The sequence below is a fragment of the Moschus berezovskii genome, chromosome 10, assembly GCF_049115385.1.
Source record: "Moschus berezovskii isolate FMDL1 chromosome 10, NW_MosBer_1.0, whole genome shotgun sequence".
Taxonomy (NCBI): Eukaryota; Metazoa; Chordata; class Mammalia; order Artiodactyla; family Moschidae; genus Moschus; species Moschus berezovskii.
The window spans coordinates 99,079,617-99,101,004 of record NC_142469.1 but is presented as its reverse complement, the minus strand read 5'-3'; the positions used below and the strand labels follow the sequence as shown (position 1 = coordinate 99,101,004).

Here is a 21,388-nt window from a genome sequence, read left to right as displayed (position 1 = left end):
CCAGCTTTCACATCCCTACATGACAACTGGAAAAAACCATAGCTTTGATTATATGAACCTTTGCTGGCCGAGTGTTGTCTCTGCTTTTTAATATGCTATCTAGGTTCATCATAGTTTTTCTTCCAAAGGAGCAAGTATCTTAGTTTCATGGCTGCGGTCACCATTCACAGTGCTTTTGGAGACCAAGAAAATAAAATCTGTTATTGTTTCTTATTATTTAGGTCAATGGATACTCATAATTATTATTCTTGCCAGTTTTTTGTAATTTTAATATTTTTAAGATAACTAAATAGATTCACCATATGAGGATGCAGAAAGCTTAAGCAATTATTCAGGACTCCTTTTTCCATCTTAATTATGTGAAAACTTTAAATGAAATATTTGAGCAAAAAAACAAATTGCTTAAATTGGGCCAACTTGGCCTACCAGAGCAGTCATCGTCACCGTATTTAATAACTATGTGTCTGTGTGCTCAGTCGCTGAGTTGTGTTTGACTCTTTGCAACCCCAAACACTGTAGCCCTCCAGGATCCTCTGTCCATGGAATTTTCCAGGCAAGAATACTGGAGTGGATTGCCATTTCCTACTCCAGGGGATCTTCCCAACCCAGGGATCGAACCCACATCTCTGCATCTCCTGCACTGGCAGGCAGATTCTTTACCGCCGCGCCTCCTGAGAAGCCCCATTTAATAACTGTAACTTACACAAAATCAGAAAATGGACCAGGCCCAGAGAGAACCACTCCTTGGATCACTAAAGTATGAAAGAATGTTCTCACTGACCTCATGGGTTTACCAAGTGGGATTAGGGGGGAAAAAATACAATTTATTCTGCAATCCTGCAAAGCTGTCTCCTTCATTCTTTATAGTTACATATTTTTTAAATATTTATTTATTTGGCCACATCAGGTCTTAGCTGTGGCATGTAGCATCTAGTTCCCTGAACCAGGAATCAGAACTGGGTCCCCTGCATTGGGAGCATGGATTCTTAACCACTGGACCACCTGGGAAGTCCCATCCACATTTTAAGTTTATGAAAGTTCCTCCATCTGTGTTTTTTTTTTAAAGATTCTTCTCTGGTTTTCTTCATCATCTTCTGAAAGATTAACTTATATTTATTTACCCATCATTCTATGTTTTCTATAAAAAGCTTTTTCCGAAGAGGAAGAAAGGAAGTAAGGAAGGAAACTAAAATAAACAAAGTGGCAAAAACTCTTTTAAAATGTTTTGCTGTATCCAGCCATCAGCTGTTAGGTTATTTTTCAAATTTACATAAGGACTTATTATCATCCTGACTGCAATCATGTAGAAAATGAATGGGGTATTAAGTACATCAGGCTAATTTAATAAAAGGAGCTTTCTTTTCTCGTGAAATCTTTGAAGAAAGGAATCATTAGACAGAGACTTGCCTTGTTTTCACCCAGGTCATGAGGCAGGTCAACTTGGAGATGTGCCTTTGGCAAAAAGTCCTTAATTAGAAATTCCTCGAGAGCTGCTCCCAGTAGGTGCTTCCTAAGACAAAAAGATAAAATAACATAGCAAAAAAGCCCTTGCTAAGGATACAACATCCAGGCTGAGGTGAATGAAAGAAATAATTTGCTAACCGCAAAAGAGCAAAGCTGTCATGATGGGATGCTGGATTTTGAATGAGAGTCTCTCCATCATATTAGTAGTAAGTATCATTTTTGTTATTCAGCTCTAAATATATACAATGCATACCTTGATTCTTCGGATAACTTGTATAGGAATACTAAGTAATGTGAAGTATTGCTCCGCTTAAAAGACTAAAACTGTTAGAAAACATTCAGTAGATACACCTTGGTAAATCTTAATTTACTCTCGCAGAATCATGCAAATCATTATTTTTAAAGTCAAGTGGTTTTCATTTGCATCAGGTATGAATGTTTCTGTGAATCAAAGGAAGTTTGAATTAGACTATGACATTGGAATTTTTCTAAAGTATTTTCTGAGTTGATTTTTAAGGATTTCCTCCTTCCTGACATCATTGACTTAAAACATTATAGCAGTGTTGATTAGGAGGGGTCTGTACTTTTCATGAAATTCCTTAAAGTGTACCCCTATGTATTTCAAATCTTTTTTAATAAAGTTAACAATTTCTTATCATGATGATAACTGTTACAAAACTAACCTATAAGAAATAAGTATATGGAATGATTCTGATTGATATTGAAAAGCTTTTCATTTCACTTTAACAAAAAGACCCCAAGAACCCCAAATGATTTTGAGAAGAAGGAAAGGTTGAAGATAGTATTGATTGGCTCTTTTTTCCATTCTGCTTTAGCTCTCATGGCTGGGAGTGAATTTATATCTGTTTATCGACACATTCTATTGGTATGAAGAGGAAGAGTCTTTCCTTTATACGCGAGTTATTCTGGGTGTAAGTAGATTTCGGTACTATGCATTAATTATCATTTCAGACAACAAAATGCATTCTATTTCCCCCAGCTTCCTTGTTTCACTGTATCTCTTTCTTGTGTCTTTATATACGGACAGTCAACACTGGCTTGGGCTCGCGCATCTGCAGTGTGCCTGAATTTTAACTGCATGCTAATTCTATTACCCGTCAGTCGAAACCTTATTTCATTCATGAGAGGGACAAGTACTGTAAGTACTAAGTTATTTGAAATAATTTCTGTTGTTATGATCTATTAATATAAGTGCTATTAAAAAACAAAGATGTACTTCACCACGAAATTCCCAATAATCCTGTTTAGATTGACATGTGCTTCTTTGTAGAGAGGACACAATGGCTAAAACTGAAAACGGAAATTGGTACATTGGATTTGTGTTTTCCTTTCGCCATTGACATCTTACGTGACATTGGACTCATTGTTCACCCTTCCCCTGATGCATCTGCTTCATCGGAAAAGAAAGGCTAATAAGATTGACCTGACTCATGAAGATGGAAGCATTATAACAGCTTGAACTATTGCCATTTCTGATTAAAAGGAAATAGATACGTAGATGAGTCAAATGCCACTAAAGAAGCATCTCTCTGAGTTTTCAGCCCAGGAAAACACAATTAGTGTACATAGATTTTAGTATGTAAATTTTAACCCCTAGCAGACACAATGGGGCATTTCCTAATTATGTAGATTTCACTGTGTTGAGTACTTACCTGTGTTTCCTGCCAAACAGAATAATGCGCTGTACAGAAAAATGAGACCTCTCTAACCCTTCTAGACTAAATAATTTATCATATTATCACCTTCATAATTTTATGAATATTTAGATGTAGATGAATATAGAGCCTTTCTTTGTGTAATAAGGAATAATTTATAGACTACTTAAACCACAATCACTGAGGATGATGGTTATCCTCTTCATTTTCCAAATTAGCCAATGCATGATTATTAGCAGGTTTATTCTAGAGTTTTGACTTTTAGCCAGGGAACTACTAACGCAATCACTTTTATTGAGTTGGAATTTCAGCAAAGCTAGTAATAACCATTTGATTTTGCCTGTTTGACTAATTAATGGCCACTAATTTTTTGTCTCAGGTAGGCCCACCTTTAGTAATTTAGAGGCAGAGCCTGAGTCTTGCTCTCTTAACTCTCATGACACTGTTATTACTATGATTTTCCCTGAATAAGACTTTCTAATTTTTGTTACTCTAGTGCTTCAGAGGACCATGGAGGAGGCAATTAGACAAAAATCTCAAATTCCACAAACTGGTTGCCTATGGGATAGTCATTAATGCAAGTAAGTGCTTATTATTAATTGTCTGATTAATTTTATAATACCACACGTTCGCTTAATAGGTTTGTTTATTTCCTCCCTGCCAAAGACTCACCCTTAGGTGAAAGAAACCTTTGTCTTCCATCTGACCATGCAAACCTTATACAAATGGATTTTTAAGTTTCTAATTTACATTCATGCCTTCTCTTCTTTACCAAGCCTTCAATTTGTCAAGAAAAAGTTTATGAAACTTCATTTTCATTTCTGAATAACTAAGCTTGTTGATAATACCGTGGTAAAGACTCACTTGAAAAATAAGCACTTTGTTATTCAATATAATTCACATCAGAAATAAAATTGACCTATACTCAAAATCTTATTCAGTCATGGGAAAATGACTATCAGGTGGTATCATGGGCAATAAAAAGAAGAAAAGCGAGATCATGTGGACAAGGTTTTGAATAGTATTGAGCTAGTGGATATAAAAGGATCTTGAAAAGATCTGAAGCTTTATAGGCATATAAATTGTTATCACCATTTCTTGAATTAGAAAACAAGAGAGTTCAAGATAAAAGCGCTAGAAATTAGCATCCAAGGTCAAGGTTAAACTCTGGTGAGGAAGAAGTGAAGGGGGCAACAACCAACTGGCTTGTGGTTTTGTTGGATGACAAAGACATTGACATAAAAGGCTATCTGAACAATAAAGAGTTATGACTCAGGACTGTTTTCCTCAAACTAATTTAACTATAAAATGTTTTTCTCTTTTGTCTTTATCCTCTCATGCATAAAAAATAGCAGAATAAAAAGAACATTCAAAACAAATGTAGATTTAATTAAGCAACAAGACATGACAGACGGTGCCCTGGTGCCAATTAGCACAACTTTGGGTGTGTGCTGAGACAAGCAGGGAGAGCTCTCTACTGGCTGTCTTCAACGCCAGATTAAGCCAACCCAGGAGATGTTTGGAAAAGCTCTGTGGTGTTTGTTAAGAATTAAGGGTGAATCTACAGCATGTCCTAGAGAAAACCAGAGAAAGTCTGGAGGACAAAGAGCAGGGCTAATTCATCTCTGTGTTCCAAGGCCTGCAATGGTGCGGAGTATATGTCGATGCCAAGAATCTTTGATGAGTGAGTAAACGCAGGAAGGAATGAAGACTCAGGGAAGCAGATTTAAGCTCAGAAATGGAAGCCTTTGCCAGACCTTGAAAATTATCTAAAATTAGAATGAGGGTCCCCTGATAGGGCTGAGTTCTCTGTTGGGGGAGCTGTTCTAGTGGAATCCAGATTGTGTCTTGGAAAGTGCTTCAGAGAAGGAATTCAAGGAAACACTAGGCTTCCTTTAAAGTCTAAGAACCTTTAATTCTGTTTTAAAAGGGGAGATAAAACACATTATAATGGCAGAAAGAATGCTCACCCTGCAATAGCTTTAAGGCAGAATTGGACTCTAAGAGAAAGTTATAAAGATATTATAGAGAGGAGGAACAAAAAAAACCCCAGAGCATCAAAACATGTCAGAAAATGAATCAAAAAATAAAGGAAAATATGTGTTATGCAATGATTTTTTTCCCCTTAAACCTTTGAGTATGTATATTTCTTCATGCAGAATCATATATCAATAGTGTATATATATATATATATATCAGTGATGCATATTGAATATCTGCCTCCTGTGCCCAAGATACCATGATAGGAACTATATATAACCTCCTGAAACTGGTACAGTCAGTAACGGTTTCAGGATGGAGCATAATTCACAGGGACAGCAGTTGACTAGAATCAGATGACCAAGTTATTTTATACCCCTGCTACTGATGGGTTGTGTGATCTCAGATAAGTTCCTTATGTCCTACTCTGTGGAATTAAAAAAAAAACAAACCCAATAATGCAGTCTATCCATTCTTATGAGATGTGCAGACTAGCTGTCAGGAGTGACCTCTTGGAAACCTACAGACTTCAAGTCATTTAGTGCTGCCACTGCAAAGAGAATCAGATCAAGTGTAGCCTGGTGGGCAGGCTCCCATCACCAAGCCCCGCCCACTGTGCACCAGCTCATCTTGCACCACACACCCTTGCTCTTTCCTAGCTACTGGTGGTCCCTGAGCAGGCTGTGCATTTGCCCTTGCTATTCCCTCTGTCTGAAATGCTTGCCCTCTCCTTCTTCACTGGATAAATTGTCACCATATCCAGGGCCCCGTGCTTAGCCAGCTTCCCCCTGAGCTGCCAGATCTGGGCTGTTGAGCTTCCTTATCTCTGGGCCCCAGGCACCTCTCCTATCACACAGTACAATTTCTCAGATTCTGATCACCTTAAAATGTGAGACTGTGCCTTATGCAACTCTTCCCTCTCCTGGTCACGGCACACAATAGGTCCTCAACAAATCTGGTCAAACCTGAGGATGAGTAGGAAAGTTGGCCAGCAGGAAAAAAGAGATCAAGGGATTTCTTGGGACAAGGTGCTAGATGCAATTGTTCAGGAGTTGCCAGGGAACCGGGAGTGTTTTGGGGTGGATGAAAGATAGAGTGTGGGCAGCAAAGAGACTCAAAATGATGCCAGTCACCCAAGATAATCAATTCACATTCTGCTATGACAAGACAAAGCAGGATGCCTGTTCTCCCACTTTCCCTCACAAATCCCTGGAGAGAATCAAGTCTTCTCCCTGGCCCTCTTCTCCTTGAATCCCCACTGTTTGCCAGTCTCCCAAACATCTCCCAGGGCTGTGCCAGCGGGGTCTGACTGCTTTTGAGAGCAGAGGCTCCTCATTGCCCACCGCCATGGCAACCAGCAGCCCCGCAGTTGTTTCCATTCCAGGCAGAGGCAGGAGGGTGGAGAGAGAGCGCTCTGCTTCTCCCAAACCCTGACAAAGCAATTATTACATTTCACATTGACGAAGAAACGTGGCTGGCAACTGTGCTTTTAGGGGGAGAAAAATGCTAAGCCCTGGTTTCATAGATATACCTTTGCTTTTCACATTTTGTCCTTCTGGTGTATTCACTTGGGAGCTGCTGAAAATGTCCCCGTGCTTGCTTTATTAGCATCGCCCATTATGCTGCTTTTCAGATAGCCGACCGGCTTAATAGAGGTGTGTAACCTTGGAAGAAGTGCATCCACGTCAAAGTTTGCGTGCCAGCCTCTAATTTCTCATCCGTTCCCCTATAAGTTGAACTGCAGGCTTTAATTGGTCAAATCATTAAAGGAGGTAATTAGAGCCTGGTGAAAGGCTGGGGAGGAGGAGGGAAGAGGCAAACAATGGTATCTATAATCAAGGGCATCACCGAAAATGCAGTGACAAGAGCTCTTCTTTTCGCTTCCTGCCTTCCTGCTTGCTTGCCTACGGTAAGAGCTGCCGGAGCCTTCTTCAACCACTAATAAATCATTCTCAGAGCCCCATAACCTCCCTGGTGTAAAAATCATAGTTTTGCAGCCTCTCTGTTCTTGTTAATGCAGATCTTTCTGGACTCTGGCCCACAGTAGACCTTGAAGACCCTTCCAATTGAATAGTAGTACTTTAAGCCCGAGCTTCCTTCCAAGGGTCTGTGAATAGTGACCCTGGCAGCTCTGTCTGTCCCTGCAGTTGGCATCTGCTAGGTTCCAGGGGTGGATAATGACCCACAGGCAGCTCCTGATGCGTTGACCAGTTTGTAAACCTCAAGAAACACAGTAGAGACAGGTTGAGAGAAGTGACCTCAGAATCGGGATGCTGAGAAAAAATGATTTGGAGGCCCCACCACAGAGAACAATCCCGGAGGCCCAAATGTTTTCAGACCTGATCCCAAAGGGATGGCTACTGATCTAGTTTTGCTTGAGGCATGGAGAGTTCCAAGGAGGCGTCTCCCCTGTCCTGCCTCACACAATTTAATGTGATTTTCAAATGATTGGCATGCACAGCATGCCAGAGAATATGTATATTCTTGCAGAAATAAGACCACAAATTTGAGAGTTTGGGGCCAAATTCTGGCTGTAAGAAACACAGCCAGAATTGTCCCTGGGTCCTTCTTTCTAAAGGCTGCTTAATTAGGAGGTGACTAACTCCAAAATGACTGTTATCACTGACAGGCAGGCAGAAAGATAGCATAGAACTGACCACGCTTCCAAGATTCTCCCTCAATTACGCTCCCTTTGATCTCCTGAAAAAGAAAAAGAAGGAAAGAAGGGAGGACAAGGAACTTTCTCGGGGCAACTGGCTCTAATTGTAGCCTTTATGAATTTTTTTTTGTTCACTCTTCAATAAAAGCTCCTTATTTGAACTCCAAAGTTCACACAGCAATTAAATGTGCATTTGTAGTGTGTCCAAGATTGCAGCTCTCTTTTAACTGTAAAAAATATTTTGGTAAGAAAAAATAGTGGAAAGATTGAGCCATAGCATTTTTGAGCATGGAACTTGGGTGGGTTCTGCAAATGTGCACCTTGGGATCTTCCAAGCAATCGATAGAAGGTCCCCTGAGACACCATGAGGAGAGAACTCGTGTAGCTGGTGACACTGGATTTGCCATAAGACTGAAGAAGCTCCTTTAAGACTGTGTTGATTTTTAAAATGTTTTAAAAACGGTAAGTTTCATGTTTGCTCCCATATTGGACTGCAGCTCCCTTTCAGATGACAAGTGTTCCCAATTAACTTGGAATGGAGACATAGGAGCCAGACAGCTGGAAGGGAGCCTAGATATCATGGTTTAGTTCAACCCACCCCTTTTACAGATGAGAAAACAGGGACTAAAAGAAGTTAAGTAACTGAGACATATCCTCTTCAGTATTCTTTCTCCCACACGCTCATAACAAATCCAGTAACATGATTTTGATGACTAAGAAAGAAAAAATAAAATCGTGTCACTATTTTATCATATACTTGAAGTAACTGCCACTGTAAACATAGATAGCACAGCTATTCATATTGAAATAGCTAAAGCGTATAAATGGAAGAATAGAAAATATAATGTCTGAAAAAGAACAAAATCCATCTCTCCCCTGATACCTATTAAGTCCCAGAAACCCTGGATTTGGTAGCTGGAATACCTTTGGTTCCAAGGCAAGATCACAATAAAATCAGGGTACAATCTAAGAGAAAATGGATCCCCAGGTGGCTCAGTGGTAAAGGATCCACCTGCCAATGCAGAAGACACAGGAGACGCAGGCTCAATCCTTGGGTCAGGAAGATCCCCTGGAGAAATTGCAACCGGCTCTAGAATTCTAGCCTGGAAAATCCCATGGACAGAGGAGCCTGGCGGGCTACAGTCCTTGGGGTCACAAAGAGTCAGTCATGACTGAGAAACTGAGCATGCACGAGCACCACCACTGCTGTGCTGTGCTCGGTCGTGTCTGACACTTTATGACCACAGGTACTCTAGCCCCCCCAGGCTACTCTGTCCATGGTGTATTCCAGGCAAGAATACTGGACTGGGTTGCCTTTTCCTTCTCCAGGGTTCAAACCTATGTCTCTTGCGTTTCCTGAATTGGCAAGTGGATTCTTTACCACTGTACCACCTGAAGAGAAAACAACATGGAGGTAGCTGGAGAAATGAAACATTTAAGAGACGAATTTCAAAGTACGTAGAAAAAAATGGAAAGAATAGCTTTCAATATATTCCCTGAAGAGCTACCTTGTGAAAAGCATCTTGGGTGTTCATACTCTACCTCCTTAGTTTCTTCAGACTTGTTATGGGAAACCTGGCAATAGGAATAGATGAAGAGCTCAATACCTTTGCTCATTCAATAAATGTATTTAAATTTAGTTTATCAGTGCCAAATGTTCAGAAATCGGCCTAATAGAAAGCAGATTGTGACCAACAGCTCATCACATGGGAGAAAGAAGCTATGGAAGGTAGACTGTAAAGGCCGAGACTTTACCCTGTGTTCCTTTTCTGACCATCACATGTAGGTTATGTCATGGTAACTACATCACTTAATTTGGGGCTTGAAGCTCAGTGTCTATTTCTGTAAAATGGGAATAACTCCTCTCTCTCTGGTGTGCTTTAGTCCACAGAGGGAGAATTGAAGAGAGGTATGAGCAGAGGCGTGAGGGTGAAGGGCTAAAATGCAGACAGAGGATTTACACCCACCTACAAAGAAGACACCAAAGATAATGATCAGTCATCAGTCTTAGGAGCTCTTTGACTCTAGATTAAAGACACCAAGTGAGCTATTCAAAGAGTCTAGCTAAGCCCTTAGGAGAAATTCATCTTCAGTAAACTGTAAAGTAGAGCAATTATTGATTAGAGAAAAGAAGCAATATAACTTAAAGGTCAAAAGATTGGGCTCTGGCATAGGCAAACAGTTTTATCCTACCTTTTCCATCAATGGACTACAGGCCTCTTAATTTATTAAACACTGATCTGTAAAATGGGAATAAGACTAATATTTGAGGATTACATGAGATCATATGCCTAAAGAATTTATAACAGCATTTGGAGTATAATAAGTATTCAATATATGTTAGCTAGGAAAAAGATTACTTGTTTTTCAAAACTTTAAGATAATTGTCAGGAAACAGCTGTTAAAAAATACTAGACAATGTTTATGTTGAACTAAGAAAATAGTTTCCTTTTTATATACAACATATTGCAAGAGACTGCTGCCAGGTAAGCTTTTCTAGCTCCATGGATGCTGGGACCAAACAAGGCAGCCCCTTCAGAGACATGGCCACATATGTTGACAAATAGAACATATAAGGAAAGACACTGCCTCTTGGGTGCTCACCTCACTAAATTCATAAGGAGATAGTCAACATCACAGACTCAGAAACACTGTCACGTGCTTTGCATTCTTAAGTAAAAGCTTCAACCAAAAGCTTATTTGAATTGATTTTCAACTTAAAGCCTGTAGAAAAAAGTGCAGAAATACATATTAGCAGAGAAAATGCTACTCTAACAATGCTGCACATAGATTGTCTCTCTGGACCTTTCTCCCTTTCTGTAGTCTCACTCTGCAAATCATCACTAAGACATGCATGCTCAGTCGTGTCTGGCTCTTTGTTACTCCATGGACTGTGGGTAAGAATACTGGAGTGGGTTGCCATGCCCTTCTCTAGGGGATCTTCCTCACCCAGGGACTGAACCCGAGTCTCCTGCATCTCCCCCACTGGCAGGCATATTCTTTACCACTGAACCACCAGGGAAGCCCTTACTAAAGACAGGCTAGTCTTTAGTGCCAAGCAAGTGCCAGGTGTTGAGATTTCAAGATGATCAAGTCTTGGGTCAAAATCCATCACGAAACGCAGGTAAAAGATCATCAGAATCATAATATCTGGGAAATGTCATCAAGGCATCATCCATGCCTGTGGAACTGAAGAATGCTTGAGAAAACAACTTTTGAATTAGGTCTTAAAACAGGAGGACAGCTTTGCAGGGCAAAAAAGGGACTGGCTCTGTTAAATGGAACTCAGGTGACAGAGAGAAGAGGATAAATAGGAGATGATGTTTCTAAATATATCTGCTACTAGAACCAAATGCCACCGACTTCACAGAACCTCCTGCTGTTTCCTTTTCCTTCCCTCCCCTCACCCACTCCAGTATTCTTGCCTGGGAAATTCCATGGAGAGAGGAGCCTGGTGGGCTACAGTCCATGGGGTCACAAAGAGTCAGACACGACTGAGCTACTAAACAACAACCACACCTCAACTCACAGTGTACAACCACGGTTGACCCCAGAATTCACCCACAACTATAGAGACTTATAACAGTAGAAACCTGTGCAACTTTTCACTGTGGATGCAGGGGGGAAAAAAAGATGTCAATTGGGAAATTACCTATCCTCTGGGTCATGAGTTCTCATTTCATACTTGAATCTGATCTCAATGGCAAGTATCATCTGGCCACCCAGCAGGGCTCCCCTTGGCAGGAAGAGCCTCAGGATGTTCTTGTCTGAATGTTGTGGCTGCTGGCATCCCCATAGATTTCAGAAGACAAGAAAGTATCACTGGGCATAGACTCCTTAGGCCAGATGATGCTGTGATCTGAGCTTGTTATCTTCACTTGGAATTTAGACATCACCAATTCCCAGAATTAGAAAACTAAATTTTCTTTTTAAGAATATACTGAGAGGTTTAGTTTCATAAATACTTATTTTGGTCCACTGGGAATAACACATGTAAGTATATGTGTGTTTGTGTACATGTATGTGTAATATATATATATATATATATTCACTAAAATGTATAAAGTAAGAATAAAAAATATAATGTCTGAAAGAGAACAAAAACACCACTGTCTCTTCTGGTATCTATATCATATGTCATATGCATATACGTAAGTGTGTTTGATATACAGTATTCTAGAAAAATACTTTCTGATTTCTTGGGAAAGAAGAGATGTGTGTATGTGTATCTTCTTATATATATATGTATGCTGCTAAGTCACTTCATATACATATACATATATATATGTATGGGGGGAATATATGTAAAATTAGCTTGTATATCATAATATCTATTCTATGTCCAGAATGATTATACACTTATAATTAAATTATGGTGAATTGAAATTTACTTTATGTCTTAATATAGTTAAAATGAATATGGTGATGGGTTGCCCAGCCAAATTAAAAAATAAAAAATGAATGTGCTGAATCATACAGTATCTTCGAAAGTATTCAGCTCATTTCATTCAAGGCACTAGGAAAGATGCACAAATTACTCTTCCTTGGAGATTACAAAAACCAGAACAGAGAAACTTGACCAGATAGACATTGAGTTTTTGAGTAACCACAAAGGAAGAAATTAACATGGTGCCTGTTCCGTGTTGTCCCCTACCTATGAGTGGGTGACGTCGCTCAGTCGCGTCCGACTCTTTGCAACCCCGTGGACTGTAGCCCACCAGGCTCCTCCATCCATGGAATTTTCCAGGCAAGAGTACTAGAGTGGGTTACCATTTCCTTCTCCAGGGGACCTTCCCCACCCAGGGATTGAATCCAGGTCTCCCGCATTGCAGCCAGACACTTTGCTGTCTGAGCCACCAGGGAAGTAACCACAAGGAAGAAGTTAACATGGTGCCTATTCCGTGTCGTCCCCCACCCGTAGCCATCCACACCGTGGCACATTTGTTTAACCTGGAGCATTATTACTGGAGCCAGTCGCCAGAGGCAGAAGGACTTGTGGCTGCACTTTCCAAACTTGGTGACACCCCCAATGAGACCTACCTCAACCCCATCCGGACCTTCCACACAGTGAGTTCTTCTTGCATGTCACATCGTTTCTCATCCCCTAAATCCTTCCTTTTCTGATCCCTTTATAAGGAATCCTATATTTCAAAAGCTTTCAATAAGAATTTTTAAAAAGCTGGAGAGCTGGTTTCTGCCAAACGCTAACATCAATTTCACCTTTTAAAAGAAGTTCTTTTCTTCTGCCATCATTGTTGCTAAGAGGTTATGAGCAAGAAAAATTGATGCCACTTAACTGGTTTATAACAAAAATAAATAAATAAATGCACCTAAACAAGGAATGAAATAACCTATTAAACTTTACCCTTGCTCTAAGTTTTTAAAGTAGCTCATGATTAGATATTTTTTTGCCAATATTAAAATCATAAAGACTGTGAAGTGCCATCTAAATTTGGGGAAGATGCATTAGATGTCTTTATTTTCAATTTGCAAATTGTTTTCTGGATCCCTTTTCCTATGTCATTTTTGGCACACAGGTAACTAACTAGCTTGCCAAATCTGGTGTTGGACAGAGCAGCTAATTCCACGAGGAAACCTGCACGGCCAGTGACGTCATTGATGCTAATTAGCTGGGTGCACATGTAAGAAACAAAAAGAAAACCCAACGTGTCGCCACAGAAATGCTCCTGAAAAGACACGTCTCCTGTAACTCACCCCCTTCCTCTGTTTTCCTGTTTGATCTAAACTTCTGCCATGCACTACCTATCATATTGGAAAAAATGTATCCTGCATGTTGACCGAGATAAAAAATCTGCATTGCCCAAGAAGAGCCTAAGACCATAGTCTCCAAAATGGGAATTCCTCCAATACTGTCCGGGCCATCTTTTTAAGTGACCCTTTTGCCCATTTCGCGTTACTTGAAAAAGCAATATTCAAAGTCTCTTTCTGGGGAAATTCTTCCATGTCATGTCTTCTAATTATCCTACAGTGATTTTGAAAATCAGGCCATTGATCTAGTAGAGCTACATTTTCTTAGCTGACAATAATTAGAAGCTACAGAGGCCCTAAGCCTATGGGAATGGAATGCCTTTGGTGTACTTATTGGAGTTGCAGTATTTATCTGGGCACCTACTGGGGTTAACCCTGTCCCCCATTAAGGCTCTGGGAAATCTATTGTGATACATACCCAAGAATAAATCTCAAGATTTTGAAGAGACTATACAATAAATTGTATTTATGACAAATACTTTTAAAGTAATTTGAAGCAAAGTAAACATGATTAAGCTACTCCCCGTATGGCTATTTCAAAATTTTAAAGGCAATAAAGTACTAATTAAGGTCAAGAAACCTTCTAATCTAAGATATTTAGAGAAAGATGGGTACTCATAACACAGCATGTACATTATAGAGCATTTCTAACGAGACGCAGAGGAATTGTTTTAGATGATCCCTTGCAACTCAAACCAGTCTATAAATATGTCACAAGAAGAGGGAAGTGTGGATTTGCTTTAATAAGCAAAGAAGAATGATTTGAAATTAGCACACCATGTGATATCAATGGATTTCTAAAATGCCTGAAAACGCTGGGAAAAAAAAGGTCTTTTAAATGTTTTAGACATAACCCTTTCAATTTTATTTCCAGTTTTCTCTACAAAGGAAAAAATAAACAACAGAGAAGTCCCTGTTTAAATTACCTCAAGATCTCAAAGCGGCCCAAATCAATGAGATTTTACGGACAAAAAATACAGTGTGCAGTTATGGAGCTCATGGTTGTCTCAACAATAGTAACACAGTGTGTGAATACTAATGACTTGACCAGAATATGGGAAACTCCCAATAAAACAAAATGTTTTATGATTCATATTCTGAAAAGCTATTTAACCATCCTCTGCACTAACAGGTCAGAATCCTGGCCTTGTGGCAGAGTCTATCTGATAAGAATAGCTGTATCTTCATTGATCACCTAGGATTTACAAAGCCATATTCCAAGCCTCCTGAGGTGGCATGAAAGAAATGCAAGTCATGGTCCGTCCAATTAAAAATCGAGAGCAAGGAATAACTGCCAGGGGAACAGAGTGTGCAGCTGCTTTATTAGGGATGCCCCTGAGGGACCTCTCCAGAAAAGTGTTTATTAATGTTAAGATGCAATTAAGCATGGTGAGTCTCATTTCTATTTTAAAAATTAAAAACTTGAAACTCGGGTTTTTTTGCAGTATTGTATCTTAAAATTCATTTTAATATATTATCCTAATTACAATTCAACATCATCAACTTTGGCATGCTGGCTGATTTATACAGATGGGAAAAAAATGTAGTTAACAAAATGACATTGGACAAAATTTGAACATAGTGAATTCCACTCTAAGGTGGCAGAGGAAAGGATAAGGAAGTCCCTTGTTAGAAGTGTATGGGGACCCTTTCCAAGGTTAATGTGCTTCTGACTGGTACATTTTGAATTGCTCCCTGTTTGGATTCTCAAATGTTGATCCTAAAATGAAAAAACAGAACTGAGACATTAATGTGATGGTGTTTGTTTCTTTCAGAACACAATCACTGAGTTGCTGACTACAATCGCAGGCATTACTGGCCTACTGATCTCTCTGGCTTTGATCTTGATCATAACCTCTTCCACCGGATTCGTCCGGCAGGTGTCCTATGAATTGTTCTGGTATACGCACCATGTTTTCATCATCTTCTTTATCGGTCTGGCTATCCACGGAGCAGGGTGAGTCCTTTTGACACTCAGTGAGTAAGATTTTATCTCTGTGACTCTCAGAATAGTCTCAGAAATTCTGGATGGAGACTTTGGATGGAGGAGCATGACATGCAGGACAGATGGATACAGAGAATGTATGAAAAAGCAAATTCACTATATGCCAAACATAGTGAATTTTTTAGTTATGCTGAAAGAAAAGCAATATAGATGGTTAAGGACTTCATTTTTTCTAACCAATTCTGTTGGGGAATCTTGACAGGTATATGAGAATGCTGGATAACAACAGATCTATATTTTATTTAGAATCTATTTCCACAATCTAATTTATATGGGAATCATTGGGATATATATTTTTGATGCTCAGATTTTACTTCTGTTGGACTAAAATCATCCATTAGGAAACCCCGTGTGGTGGAGGAGACAGAGTGTGAGATGGCCAACCTGATCTAGACTGTGCCACTAGTCACCAGAATGACCACTTGCAAGCCATTTCAATTTTTTGAACCTCAGTTTCCCCATCTGGCATCTAGGATTCCTTTTTGCTCAAACATCCCACAAAATGCTGTTCTGGCATTCAACACCCACCTGATACTCTTAATTCCTTCATCAGGAAGCTAGAACAGCAGCATCTGAAATATAGGACCTTCAAAGATAATGTTTTTAAGTCTTTACATGTTACCAAAATTGTGCAGGAGGCAGTGATCAAAACCATCCCAAGAAAAATAAATACAAAAAGGCAAAATAGTTGTCTGAGTAGCTGTACAAATAGCTGAGAAAAGAAGAGAAGCAAAAGGCAAAGGACAAAAGGAAAGATATGATACACCCATTTGAATGCAGAGTTCCAAAGAATAGCAAGGAGAGATAAGAAAGCCTTCCTCAGTGATCAGTACAAAGAAATAGAGGAAGACAATAGAATGGGAAAGACTAGAGATCTCTTCGAGAAATTCAGAGATACCAAGGGAATATTTCATGCAAAGATGGCACAATAAAGGACATAAATAGTAGGGACCTAACAGAAGCAGCAGATTTTAAGAAGAGGTGGCAAGATTACATAAAACTATACAAAAAAAAATATATATATATATATATATCTTAATGATCTGGATAATCATGATGGTTGATCACTCACCTAGAGTCCGACATCCTGGAGTGCAAAGTCAAGAGGGCCTTAGGAAGCATCACTAGGAACAAAGCTAGTGGAGGTGATGGAATTCCTGTTGAGCTATTTCAAATCCTAAAAGATGATGCTGTGAAAGTGCTGCACTCAATATGTCAGCAAATTTGGAAAACTCAGCAGTGGCCTCAGGACTGAAAAAGGTCAGTTTTCATTCCAATTCCAAAGAAGGGCAATGCCAAAAAATGTTCAAACTACTGCACAATTGCACTCATTTTACACGCTAGTAAAGTAATGCTCAAAATCCTCCAGGCTAGGCTTCAACAGTACGTGAACCAAGAGCTTTCAAATGTTCAAGCTGGATTTAGAAAAGGCAGAGGAACCAAAGATCAAATTAGCAACATCCTCTAGATCACAGAAAAATCAAGAGAATTTCAGAAAAACATCAACTTCTGCTTCATTGAGACACTAAAGCCTTTGACTGTGTGGATCACAATAAACTGTGGAAAATTCTGAAAGAGAGGGGAATACCAGACCACCTTATCTGCTTCCTGAGAAATATGTATGCAGGTCAAGAAGGAACAGTTAGAACCGGACATGGAACAACAGACTGGTTCCAAATAGGGAAAGTAGTACGTCAAGGCTATATACTATCACCCTGCTTATTTAACTTATATGCAGAGTACATCATGAGAAATGCCAGACTGGATGAAGCACAAGCTGGAATCAAGATTGTTGGGAGAAATATCAATAACCTCAGATATGCAGATGACACCATCTTTACAGCAGAAAGTGAAGAAGAACTAAAAAGCCTCTTGATGAAAGTGAAAGAGGAGAGTAAAAAGGCTAGCTTAAAACTCAACACTCAGAAAACTAAGATCATGGTATCCGGTCCCATCACTTCATGGGAAATAGAAGGGGAAACAGTGGAAACAGTGACATACTTTATTTTCTTGAGCTCCAAAATCACTGCAGATGGTGACTGCAACCATGAAATTAAAAGACGCCTGCTCCTTGGAAAAAAAGCTATGACAAACCTAGACAGCATATTAAAAAGCAGAGACATTACTTTGCCAACAAAGGTCCATATAATCAAGGCTATTGTTTTTACAGTAGTCATGTGTGGATGTGATAATTGGACCATAAAGAAGGCTAAGCATCAAAGAATTGATGGTTTTGAACTGTGGTGTTGGAGAAGACTCTTGAGAGTACCTTGGACAGCAAGGAGATCAAATCAGTCAATCCTAAAAGAAATCAGTCCTGATATTCAATGGAAGGACTGATGCTGATACTGAAGCTCCAATATTTTCGCCACCTTGTGTGAGAAAACGATGCATTGGTAAACACCCTGATGCTGGGAAAGATTGAAGGCAGGAGGAGAAGGGGACGGGAGAGGATGAGAAGGTTGGATGGTGTCACTGACTCAATGGACATGAACTTGAGCAAGCTCTGGGAGATGGTAATGGACAGGAAAGCGTGGAGAGCTCTAGTCCACAGGGTCGCAAAGTCAAACATGACTGAACAACAACAACAAACTAATTTGTCCCATATTATTTCATAAATTGATGTTTTTCCCATGTTAAAATTTTAAAGCACATTCATATGTGTGTGTAATCAATTTGACCCCAACAACAGTCCTGTCCAATGAAGATGGTGCTGGTATTCCCATTTTATAAGGAGGAAGGAGATCCTCAGAGGGTTAAGTGATTCACTCAAAATCCAAGGACAAGTAAACGGCAGAGTCAGATGCAAGACACTGGCTTCTAGACAACCCACCCTTTAGTGGTAACAAGCCCTGGAGATCAGTCTCTACTTACATGAAAAAAACATTCCTCGACACTTACAAGAATATGACTGGTGATATTGCAAAGCCCTGCATGGCTTGCCAGAAGCTCCTCTTCTGATACCCACACTTGCTGGATACTCTGTCCTGCACCCATTCTCCCCCGCTAGCAGCTGCTGAGTGCAAGGGGCTGGTCTCAGAGGTGGGCTCGGTTTCTGTCCAGGTCTGGAAGAGCAAACACACGGTGACGGAGATTGAATGGCAGGCCGAGAAAGTCACACACCTCGTGATGACTGTGGCTCCCATGTCGGGACATCTGGCAGTTCTTCTCAGTTTGCACCTCCCCGCAAGTCTGCTGCCTCCTCCAACCTCCCACCCCACCGTAGATGCACCCCCAATCTTAGCCTCCCCTTCTTGAAGGGGGGCTGTGTGCCTTCCACTGGCTCTGCCCAGTTAAGACTGTCCCCATCATCCGTTAGCTTGTCCAACACACAAACACAGAAGGAAAAATTGCCCCGGCAGCATATTCAACCCTAAATGAACTGGCCATCCCTCGGCTAATCTTTAGAAACCTAGTCAGTCAATGTTCACATTGATGCTGCTGCTTGGCTAAGGGCTTTCTAGCCTCTTTTAACTTTAAAATACCTGCACTTGACTCTCCTGAATGTGTCATCCTTCACCCTGACTGTTTGTATTTGGGGGAAGGGGTGGGTGGTATGTAGTCCCCAAGCCTTCCACCCCAAAGGCTGTCAGGCCTTCCTTTCTGAGTTCTTCTGCCGACGCCATAGTGTTAACCCCTGGAGTTCACTTGAGAGCTCTTCATAATTCACGTGCTCCTAGAAGACCTCTTCACAAAAATTATGCATGCATTGCCCTGATCCTTCTTCCTCGGCATTCACTCCATGGGGCATTGTAGGAGCACAAGAGGATTTCAATGGGCAGTGTTTCACTGGAGATATTTTTTAATATCCAAATAACATTTCACAAGATGAATTTTTTTTTTAGTCATTTTAACTTAGTTGAAAGGCTTATTTTGGGATAAGGGCCTCATTTAATCTTCTCAGCTTGAAGTATTCTACAGCTACTGTTTACAGCAGAAAGTAATTTGCAAATTCTATACAAAAATGCCAAGTAAAGTAGGATTATTGCAATGTGTTAAAGCCCACTAATCTTCTTATTATGGGATGGCATAGATGAAGACATAAAAAGTTTAAAATTTTCAAAAAGATGCTTACTGCATTTGAGAAATGTTCTGAGGTCCCTTGGGATACAAGAAGAATTGTCTGAGGCCTGAGAAGGAAGGTGTTAAAATTTACAGATTCTTTTCATCTGGCTTCTGTATTTTATTCACTCTTCCTATGTCTGGGCATTGTTTGCTCATGGGAGATCCACAGATAGTTTTGCTCATCTAACTCAAAGGGATGTTATCAAGTTTGGATGACTTCCATAAAACAGACTAGGACAAAGGCCAGGATGGCAGTTCTCCAGGCCACTTCCAAGGGCATTGCTGCACCCTCCTCCCAGGCAAAAGGGGATGTGTTACTCCACAGGCTACCCAGGACCTGAGTAGCCTAGTGTGATGCTTAGTGTGATGCTAAGCACACACGAAAGCTTAGTGTGATGCTAAGCTTTCTCTGCAAGGACCATGTTCCTCAAAAAATAAACCCACGTATTTTACTCATAAACACCTAGGAAGTGAGCAGCGCCTCGGTTGTGTGACCCCGGTACCCCATGCGTCACAGCCTGTGCACCAGCAGATGAAGGAAGGAACTTGCCCTGAAGCAAATTGTCCGGGGTCAGTTGATACCACATCTGTAGGAAATCTAATATAGCAGGATCACAGGACTCTTGATCCAGTGCTCCATTCATGAAGGCCAGCTTCTTTTTCACTCTCTAATTCAACAGTATCATCTTAAAAGGCACATTTTACATCGACCTATTTGGATCCCATCAAATACTAAGCCTGCTCTGGGTCACTGGGGGGACACATACCATTATTCAGGGCACTTCTTTTGACTTCTTCACTTGACAACTTGTAGGTGCTCAGAAACAAACCAGGAAGGGAAGAAGTTCAATAAATTTGCAAAAGACCCAAATAGTATAGTTAGCCAATTAGCCCGAATCAGCAATCAGGACAAGATGTAACCTAATTAGATTCAACAGTCTACAAAAGGATGTGTTCAAACAATTCCCTTCATTATGAATTCTCTAATGTAGACACTTTCAATTTAACACAGGATACCACCGAGGGGCACTTCTTTTCTGGGCTCTTCAAAGTTACTCGAAGCTTCTTAAATTCCTATTTTTAAAGAAGCTCAGGGAAATGCACCCCAGCCCAGACTGCAAAACAGTGAAAGTGTTATTGTAGAGTCCATCATACTCTATGTATCCGTAACAATCACAAGGCATAAAATCAATTTCAAATCTGAAGGCTTTATTATTATTTTTTTTAATAACAAGCCGGATTGTTCGAGGCCAAACCCCCGAGAGTCTCCTGCTGCACAACATCACCTTCTGCAGAGACCACCTGGAAGAGTGGCAGGCCCGGTGCCCCGTGCCTCAATTTTCTGGCAAGGAACCTTCGGTAAGAATGAGCCCAGGAGCTTTTAAAAATAGCTGTCGCCACAGTTAAAATAGCTAGAGCTTTTACATGCTTGAAAAAATGAACAGCCTGTGTCACCACAAGACAAAGCCAACTCTTTATTAAGAGTGCTAATGGAGGACTCGAGTTATGGATAATTTCAAGAGAGATCCCCTGCCAAAAGCACTCTGTTCGTTTTGAAACATGTTCTTCCACTTACATTTAAATATGGATGTCTGAGAGCGTGGGATTCAGAGCCCCGCACACACAGCCCTGTCTCTGGAGGAGTCAGAAAGCGGTGGGCTCGCCACCCTCAGCTCTCTGCACACCTGATGCCCTGGGCGACTGCCCACTCCATCCTGAGGACTAAGAGCATCGCTTCTCAATGAACGTCAGGCAGCGGCCAAGTGAAAA

General features: G+C 40.4%; 1 protein-coding gene across 1 annotated transcript in view; it reads left to right on the top strand.

Moving 5' to 3' along the window:
• The first annotated feature begins 1,622 nt into the window (after positions 1–1,622).
• Positions 1,623–21,388, top strand: part of NOX3 (NADPH oxidase 3) — a 66,533-nt gene continuing 46,767 nt past the window's right edge. Inside the window, exons 1-7 of the mRNA XM_055433392.2 lie at positions 1,623–1,670; positions 2,301–2,396; positions 2,513–2,623; positions 3,637–3,721; positions 12,701–12,846; positions 15,324–15,505; positions 20,854–20,977. Coding sequence (XP_055289367.1) covers positions 1,623–1,670; positions 2,301–2,396; positions 2,513–2,623; positions 3,637–3,721; positions 12,701–12,846; positions 15,324–15,505; positions 20,854–20,977 — 792 coding nt within the window. The remainder of the gene's footprint in view (positions 1,671–2,300; positions 2,397–2,512; positions 2,624–3,636; positions 3,722–12,700; positions 12,847–15,323; positions 15,506–20,853; positions 20,978–21,388) is intronic.